Raw genomic sequence first — 9,862 nt, 5'->3', positions numbered from 1 at the left:
CACCAACGCCTGGTGCAAGGTGAGGCATTGGGGGGAGCACAAGTGGTGAAGGTGTTGTGTGTGCATGGGGATGTTCACCATTACCTGCTAGTGTCTGTCCATATTCTATTCCGGGGCCAAACGCATAGAATAAAGGCGGCGGTTAGTCCTTGTCTTACCCACTCGTTGATTTTGGGAACTGATTGGCTGGGATTTAAAGAATTAATGGAGTATTTAACACATAGTGGGTCCTGCCTTAGTAGGTCATGGGAAGATCCCGGTGTGGCATTGGCTGGAGAAGCTGTCGCAGAGCCGTCCACGTCGATACCGCATCAGAGTGAGGAGCAGCCCGCTCCTCCTTCCTTTCTCGGGGAGTCCCTTGGGGATTTCCCGTTAGAGCAGTCGCGGGACGAGACTCTGCACCATGCATTTGACCAAGTGAGAGTAATCGATGGTCAAACTCTTCAGCCGAGTGCGGCACCGACCTTCCCCTATTTTGCCCTTATTAGAGATAGATTGTACCGAGTGATGCAGGACACTCAAACTAAGGAACAAGTAACCCAGTTGTTAATCCCAAAGAGCCATAGGGAACTCGTATTCCATGCGGCTCACTTTAATCCCATGGCTGGACACTTGGGGCAAGACAAAACACTAGCCCGAATAATGGCCCGGTTCTATTGGCCAGGGATTCGCGGGGATGTCCGTCGGTGGTGTGTGGCGTGCCGTGAATGCCAATTAGACAATCCTGCAGCCACTCCAAAAGTGCCGTTGCGCCCTCTTCCTCTAATTGAGACCCCGTTTGAGCGAATTGGGATGGATCTCGTCGGGCCATTAGATCGGTCAGCACGGGGATATCGCTTTATTTTAGTTCTAGTGGACTATGCAACGCGATATCCGGAAGCAGTGCCTCTCCGCAATATCTCAGCATGTAGTATTGCAGAGGCACTCTTCCGCTTTATCTCCCGGGTCGGGATTCCGAAAGAAATCCTGACAGACCAAGGCACCTCGTTTATGTCATGCACATTACGCGAGCTATATGGGTTACTGGGGATTAAGTCTATTCGCACCAGTGTCTATCACCCACAAACGGATGGATTAGTAGAGTGATTTAACCAGACACTCAAAAACATAATCCGGAAATTCGTAAGGGAAGATGCGCGTAATTGGGATAAGTGGCTCGAGCCCCTGTTATTCGCAGTACGTGAGGTCCCACAAGCCTCCACAGGGTTCTCTCCCTTTGAATTATTATATGGGCGTAAGCCGCGTGGCATTCTGGATGTGCTGCGGGAAAACTGGGAGGAGGGACCTTCACCGAGTAAAAATGAAATCCAGTACATTCTTGACCTGCGTGCAAAACTCCACACCCTCACGCAACTAACCCAGGAGAATCTACGGCAGGCACAAGAACGTCAAAGCCAGCTGTATGACAGGGGCACGCGCCTTAGATAATTCACGCCGGGAGACAAAGTACTCATATTATTGCCCACGTCGAGTTCTAAATTAGTCGCCAAGTGGCAAGGGCCCTTCGAGGTCACACGGCGAGTCGGGGACATCGACTATGTGGTGAAGCGAACGGATAGGGGTGGGGCACTGCAAGTCTACCACCTCAACCTTTTAAAATGCTGGAATGAGGGGGTCCCCGTCGCGTTGGCGTCGGTAGTCCCAGAGAAGGCGGAGCTGGGGCCGGAGGTAAAAAAGATAACATCTCAGACCACTCCGGTCCCTTGTGGAGACCACCTCTCGCCAACCCAACTCACGGAGGTAGCCAAGTTGCAGAAGGAATTTTCTGGCATGTTCTCGCCCCTTCCGGGTCGTACCCACCTCATAGAACACCACATCGAAACGCCCCCAGGGGTGATAGTGCGTAGCCTCCCTTACCGCTTGCCCAAACACAAGAAAAAGGTGGTTTGGGATGAACTCAAGGCCATGCTCGAAATGGGCATAATCAAGGAGTCCCACAGTGACTGGAGCAGCCCAGTGGTCCTGGTTCCCAAGACTGATGAGTCGGTCCGGTTCTGTGTGGACTATAGAAAGGTCAACGCGGTGTCTAAATTTGACACGTACCCAATGCCTCGCATTGATGAGTTGCTTGATCGGTTAGGCGCTGCTCGCTTTTATTCAACACTGGATCTAACCAGGGGATATTGGCAGATCCCCTTGACTCCTCTATCCCGAGAGAAAACGGCCTTTTCCACACCGTTTGGTTTACACCAATTCATCACGCTCCCCTTTGGGTTGTTTGAAGCGCCCGCTATGTTCCAGCGGCTTATGGACAGGGTCCTCCGCCCTCATGCTGCCTACGTGGCCACCTATCTAGATGACATAATAATCTACAGTCATGATTGGCCGCGGCACTTGGAACACCTGAGGGCTATTCTAAAGTCACTGAGGCGAGCGGGCCTCACAGCTAACCCGAAAAAGTGTGCGATTGGGCAGGCGGAAGTACAGTATCTGGGGTTCCACTTGGGTCATGGGCAGGTGCGTCCCCAAATTAACAAGACTGCAGCGATTGCGGCTTGCCCGAGGCCCAAGACCAAAAAGGAGGTGAGGCGGTTCTTGGGGCTGGCTGGCTATTATCGTAGGTTTCTACCTAACTATTCGGACGTCACCAGCCCGCTAACCGACCTCACTAAAAAGGGGGCTCCAGATCCGGTCCAGTGGACGGCGCAATGCCAACAGGCCTTCTCTGAGGTAAAAGCTGCGCTGTGTGGGGGGCCACTTTTACACTCCCCTGACTTCTCTCTCCCCTTTATTTTGCAGACTGATGCATCGGACAGGGGGCTGGGGGCCGTTTTGTCCCAGGAGGTGGAGGGTGAGGAGCGCCCAGTGCTGTACATCAGCTGAAAGCTGTTGATGCGCGAAAGCAAGTACAGCACAATTGAAAAGGAGTGTCTCGTCATCAAGTGGGCGGTCCTCGCCCTCCGATACTACCTGCTGGGGCGCCCTTTCACTCTCTGTTCGGACCACATGCCCCTCCAGTGGCTCCACCGCATGAAGGATGCCAATGCGTGGATCACCCGTTGGTATCTCACTCTCCAGCCATTTAAGTTCGAGGTGATCCACAGGCCGGGGGCACAGATGGTGGCGGCGGACTTCCTGTCCCGTCGGGGGGGGAGTCAGCTTCAGGCCGGACGGCTCCCCGGCCTGAGTCGGGCGGTGGGAGTATGTGGCAGCGGGGGCGTGACCAAGCAGCAGTCTGTGAATGGAGGGCGGGGTCAGGGAAGGTAAGTGGCTAAGTCATTACACCTGGTGTCGATTGGTGTGTGTGTGTGTGTGTTGCAGGGATGGAGTATAAAGGGAGGGGGAGAGGAGAGAAGAATGGCGCCTCCGACCAGAACACGTGTGTGTTGCGTGTGTGACTGAGAAAAGATGAAAAGCTAAGGAAAACAGCAAAATAAAGTGTCTGTGTGAACACTTACTCTCGCCTGCCATGCTTCTGTGCCCCACCCACATCAGGGATTACTACAGTCATGTAATTGTTTCTGTTCTACATTCAAGAATAACTCAATGCCAAACATGAAGCCAATGACATCTTCAGTAAAAGAAACTTTCAGTTCAAGTGGCTTTCAGAAAGTTGGGAAAAGGCTGGTTGTCTGATTTGTTTTAGGTCTGCACTCTAAAATAAGTGTCTTTTATATTTTTTCCTGCCACATATTCAGTTTTTTTTAATAGGAATGACTTTGTCTCATTTGCCCAACTCTGTTTTGCATGTTTTCATAACAATGTGATAATACTGTATGTGTTGAGGCTGTTATGCATATTATGCAAACTAGCATAATCATTTGTTGCACTACTTTGCATGTTATTGACAAATTGTCCATAGCAAAATAATATTTTTGGTTCTAATAACTTGTGCGTTCGGTGGTGTAGTGGTTAGCGCTGTCGCCTCACAGCAAGAAGGTCCGGGTTCAAGCCCCGTGGCCGACGAGGGCCTTTCTGTGTGGAGTTTGCATGTTCTCCCCGTGTCCGCGTGGGTTTCCTCCGGGTGCTCCGGTTTCCCCCACAGTCCAAAGACATGCAGGTGAGGTTGGTGACTCTAAATTGACCATAGGTGTGAATGGTTGTCTGTGTCTATGTGTCAGCCCTGCAGTGACCTGGCGACTTGTCCAGGGTATACCCCGCCTTTCGCCCGTAGTCAGCTGGGATAGGCTCCAGCTTGCCTGCGACCCTGTAGAACAGGATAAAGCAGCTAGAGATAATGAGATGAACTTGTGCGTTTTATGCCTATTTGTTTTAGAGAAAAGGACAACTTATATAACCTTTTTAAGGATTTTATGTATATGTGTTGATCCAAAAGCATTGTGGTGACCTTAAAGGAACAGTCCACCGTACTTCCATAATGAAATATGCTCTTATCTGAATTGAGACGAGCTGCTCCGTACCTATCCGAGCTTTGCGCGACCTCCCAGTCAGTCAGACGCGCTGTCACTCCTGTTAGCAATGTAGCTAGGCTCAGTATGGCCAATGGTATTTTTTGGGGCTGTAGTTAGATGCGACCAAACTCTTCCGCGTTTTTCCTGTTTACATAGGTTTATATGACCAGTGATATGAAACAAGTTCAGTTACACAAATTGAAACGTGGCGATTTTCTATGCTATGGAAAGTCCGCACTATAATGATAGGCGTACTAACACCTTCTGTGCGCTTCGGCAGCGCATTGATATCTGAGCTCTGTATCAATGCGCTGCCGAAGCGTGCAGAAGGTGTTAGTACGCTTGTCATTATAGTGCGGACTTTCCATAGCATAGAAAATCGCCACGTTTCAATTTGTGTAACTGAACTTGTTTCATATCACTGGTCATATAAACCTATGTAAACAGGAAAAACGCGGAAGAGTTTGGTCGCATCTAACTACAGCCCCAAAAAATACCATTGGCCATACTAAGCCTAGCTACATTGCTAACAGGAGTGACAGCGCATCTGACTGCGTCTGACTGACTGGGAGGTCGCGCAAAGCTCGGAGAGGTACGGAGCAGCTCGTCTCAATTCAGATAAGAGCGTATTTCATTATGGAAGTACGGTGGACTGTTCCTTTAAAGTTCATGAACACCAAGGGGGATGAATACTTTTGCAAAACACTATACATTGCCAGTCATGGGGGATTAAATATGATATATCAACACTGTCACTCCATAGTAATAAAAAACACTGCACAACTACCATTACTAATTTCCAGTCCTGATGGCTATGATGTTGACTGAAAGTGACAGATGTGCTAAGAACAACAATAACAACAACATGTAAAGCAGAATGTTGAGGGGACTGGGTTATGTAAGTGCTGAGGAATTTTGCTGCCAGTAGTTGAGAGAGAGAGAGAGGAAGAGAGAGAGAGAGAGAGAGAGAGAGAGAAAATACTTTGGGGGATTTTTTTGGGCAGAAGTTAGAGCATGTTCAGATGAAGAGAGTCTCTGCCCTTTGTTCTTCTCCTTTAATTGTGGATTAATAAGGCTGATGCTGATAGAATTGTTTAGTCTGCAGTTATCCTTTGGGAGAGATTGAAGTATTCAGTTGCCATGGCAAATACATCCATCATCTTCTTGTTGACTTTACTTTTAGGAATGGCACAAGGTAAAAAAAACCTAATTTTATTTAACCATTTGAAGCAACTTTTTTATACTATATTATAGACTGTGTGGATTAAATGAATGAGAATATCATAATCATTTATATTATATTAAATTAGCTTGAGAAATCATGTTAATTTACATGCTGACGTGTCACTGAATTCATTACATTGTGTGTATTAAACTAGAACAATATTAACGAAATAAGTGGACCGATGGCAGATTATTTAAAATGCCTGGTCTTACACAATAAGTGACATATGAATACATATACTACTGTAGCACTGTATTTATGTTTAGTACTGGATTTGATAGTGGGATTTTAAAATTCTCATAATACAGACACAAGATACACCACTTGTATTTTTCTTACAAGCTACATCCAGGACATGGAGAACCAAAACAGTGACATAAATCTCTATACACAGCAAATTCCTCAGTGTTGAATTAACACTTTCAGAGTTAATTTGAGTCCAATTGGACCTATATAAACACTCTGGGTGTTAATTCAACACTGGGGATTTTGCTGTGTATGTCACTCACAGGGAAATCGATGAATTGTTTTTATAAATTTGGGTACTGTTTGTTTGTGAATGTGTCTACATAATAAAAAGAGCATCACATGTCGGTTTGAAGATATGAAGTTTATCTTCTTGTTTTGAAAAACTCCCAATTTTCATACGAAATATATTGCGGATCAGAGTGACATATTTCCCAATATTTCACTCAGATGACGTCACTCCCAGTGTTTTCCCGCTGACTAGACGTGCGTTGTCAACATGTCAAACTGGTTCAAAATTAAAATACTTTTGATTAACGTGCATATTTTTTTGTGGATGTGTCCATATAATATAAAGAATATTACACAGTGGCGTGAAGATATAAAGTTTATCTTCTCGTGCTTGAAAATATCATTTGTTTGCTTTGCTCACTCATGAATATGTTCACTACTTAAAGATAAACATCATACCTTTGTGCAACCGTTTTATATATATATATATATATATATATATATATATATATATATATATATAAAACAGTTATTCCACGAAACTGAGTCGTACATGAGCTGATAGCCAATGAGGTGCATAGCGCTGAGTCGGCTATAAGCCATGTACAACGAGATTGAGTGGAATAACTTTTTTATACTATCCACATTCACTGGATTTTGAGAAACAGAGCATTTTTATTTTTTGCAAATTCGAGAAATAAAAACTTGAAACAAAGTGTCAGACAAAATAATTTCCGCTTAGAATGTAAACAAATCGGCGAAATGACAGTAGCAATTTGTGAGAAATGCTATAATCATAATTGTTGAAAAATAAAAAAAAGATACATTCTTACCATCTCATCTCATCATCTCTAGCCGCTTTATCCTTCTACGGGGTCGCAGGCAAGCTGGAGCCTATCCCAGCTGACTACGGGCGAAAGGCGGGGTACACCCTGGACAAGTCGCCAGGTCATCACAGGGCTGACACACAGACAACCATTCACACCTACGGTCAATTTAGAGTCACCAGTTAACCTAACCTGCATGTCTTTGGACTGTGGGGGAAACCAGAGCACCCGGAGGAAACCCACACGGACAACATGCAAACTCCACACAGAAAGGCCCTCGCCGGCCCCGGGGCTCGAACCCAGGACCTTCTTGCTGTGAGGCGACAGCGCTAACCACTACACCACCATGCCGCCCATTCTTACCATCAAATACTTTTATTCCATATTTTGTTGCTGCTTTTTTTATGGGGGGGGGGGGTTTCTTCTTCTTTAGGGTTTTTTGGCGGTTGGCAAGCCAACTTAAAGGTGCATTACCGCCATCGACTGGGCTGGAGTGTGGAACAGGATATGGGGGGGACCCTATATTCTTTTAGCTGTTTCTCATCTCATTATCTCTAGCCACTTTCTGTTTCTTTTAAATACTTGATAACAATTTTTGGGGTTTTGTTTTCAGTAGAGTTTTTATTTCGTCCTTGGTTTGTTCAGCAAGACTTTCCGCCATTTTCTTTTTCTCTACTCACGGTGTATAAGCCGATATCCAAGTAGTAGGGTAGCCAATCAGAGTGCACGATTTCTCATATCCAGTGAATGTGGATAGAATATCTACTGTATATATAAATATAATGGCCTCAGCATTTTACTGTGGAGAGAGACAATGTCTGTGAGGGTTGTATGAAGATGTAACTACCTTCATAAGCTTATAAACTCACATAATTTGTGTGGTTTCATATTGGCTGTTGTTTACAGATGTTCAGGTACCCCTGGTAGTGCCATTAAAATTTTATGACAATTTCCATGACTATAACACGAACATTGCCCACTGCCAATATAAACTACAGCAACACAGGAGTTGATGTAGTTGCTGACAGAACGTAAGGAACTCCATAATTTATTCCAAGTTTATAAAATAAGACATAGGGAGAGTGAGACCATTAAATAAATCAAGGGCTGAGAAGGGAGAGTTTAGCATGCTATTGAAACTGATGTGATGCTTGGAATTATTCATCTTGAACAATGTCTTGCTTGTAATGAATACATCTTCAATTACATTATATGGTTCATGGAAGCCAGGTGAACGCCTTCTCCACATGAAGTATGCTGAAGCCTAGTAGTGTTAAGTCCATTCGGATAAATAAGAGTCAAATAATGTTCCATCTTGCAGAGAACCAAAACCCTAACTCTCTTTTACTTTTGTTTAGGACAGCAACAGCAGAAAAATGGCCATAACATTACAAACGGTATCAACCCAAGAACTTTCCAGGGTCATGCCATCCCCATTCAGCTTCCTCTCCCTCCAAATTCAACAGAAATGCAAACACACTCCTTTGGAGCTGTTGCTCCAGCACTTGTACTGTTGACCAACAGCAGCGCCTCATACCTCAGGAGTTCACTGAGTACACGAGCCATCCCGTCAACCTATGTGGTGGCAATTGTCATTGGAGTCCCTGCCAACGTTGCCATTTTGGTCTCAATTGGCACTAAAGTACGTGTGGTATCAGTGGCCATCTTGTGCTGTAGCCTGGCAGCTTCAGACCTTCTTCTCTTGCTCAGCCTGCTGCTCAAGGTGCATTATCACTTTTCGAGCAACAACTGGATGTTTGGTGAGGCTGCTTGCCGTTTCATCACTGCTTGCTTTTATGGCAACTTGTATTGCTCAGCTCACACATTAGCATGTGTGAGCATCAAGCGCTACCTAGCTGTGGTGCACCCCTTTTTTTACAAAAGCCTTCCCAAGCGCTCCTGCACGGCCTGGACTAGTTTAGGTGTGTGGCTTGTGTTTTCATTGGCAATGTTGCCCAATCTTCTAGTTCGTCAGACCTACCACATCCCTCAGCTGGGAATCACCACATGCCATGATGTCCTTCCTGCAGATGTTGGTGCTTACAACTTCCTAGTGTATTATAACATAGGGTTAACATTATTAGGCTTCCTGCTTCCCCTTCTTGTGACTGCAGCATGTTTTGCCTCAATTGTATGGCATTTAAACCGTTCACACCATGACTGGAGTGTCTACATCAAGGCCAGCACATTAGTCTTTCTCATCTTCGTCATTTGTTTCAGCCCAAGCAGCTGCATACACTTCCTACACTATGTAAACATATACACGAGTGCAAACGACAATTTCTACACTTACTTTAATGTAGTGGTCTGTCTCTGTTGCCTTCACTGCTGTTTGGACCCATTTCTGTTTGTGCTCATGTCCAGGACAACAGGCTCCAGGCTTTATTTTATGACACGCAAGGGAAACTTGCACAGCATTTCCACTTAAATTTGGCTATTTGTCGAGACTAATCTTCCTTTATTGAAATTGTAAATGCAGTCTGAGTCGTGCATTTAGAGTAAACTGCAGAGAAGCTATGTTCTAAATTTGGGAGAAGCTCATTTCTGGGCCAGAAAAATGAAACTAGCAAGATCCATTGCATGTCAATATCACAATGGTATCCTTGATGTTTTTTGATCATTTTATGTTTAGAAATTCTTTCAAATATCAGAACCAGCATGGAAAAACTGTGTGCTAATCCCAAATAAAATATGCATTGTGTATTTGTGTCAATAAACAAATTTGGATACAGGAGTAGTATTAGTGTTCATTTCAGATTATTATTATTATTATTATTATTATTATTATCTCTGTAACAGCAAGAAAGTGGAATTAGTATTCAGATCAGGTATGCAAAGCCTCAGCTATTTGGTTTCAAATGGTTATCCATTATACATGGACAAAACATGGAGAGCCATTTGAATAGGCAAGACTATAAAGGGCACATTGTACTACTGTGACTACTGTGATGTATTTGTGTGTGTGTGTGTGTGTGTGTGTG

The 9,862-nt window shown here is 44.8% G+C and overlaps 1 protein-coding gene across 1 annotated transcript; it reads left to right on the top strand.

The window, feature by feature from the left end:
• Nucleotides 1–5,431: 5,431 nt before the first annotated feature.
• On the top strand, nucleotides 5,432–9,610 carry LOC132894890 (proteinase-activated receptor 3). Its single transcript, XM_060935022.1, has 2 exons — nucleotides 5,432–5,547; nucleotides 8,240–9,610. The coding sequence occupies exons 1-2, from the start codon at nucleotides 5,493–5,495 to the stop codon at nucleotides 9,307–9,309; spliced, it is 1,125 nt and encodes a 374-aa protein (XP_060791005.1). The 5' UTR covers nucleotides 5,432–5,492; the 3' UTR covers nucleotides 9,310–9,610.
• The last annotated feature ends 252 nt before the right edge of the window (nucleotides 9,611–9,862 follow it).

This window comes from Neoarius graeffei, chromosome 12, assembly GCF_027579695.1.
Source record: "Neoarius graeffei isolate fNeoGra1 chromosome 12, fNeoGra1.pri, whole genome shotgun sequence".
NCBI lineage: Eukaryota > Metazoa > Chordata > Actinopteri > Siluriformes > Ariidae > Neoarius > Neoarius graeffei.
The sequence above is the reverse complement of the archived record's forward strand: the minus strand, read 5'-3'. Positions and strand labels throughout refer to the sequence as shown.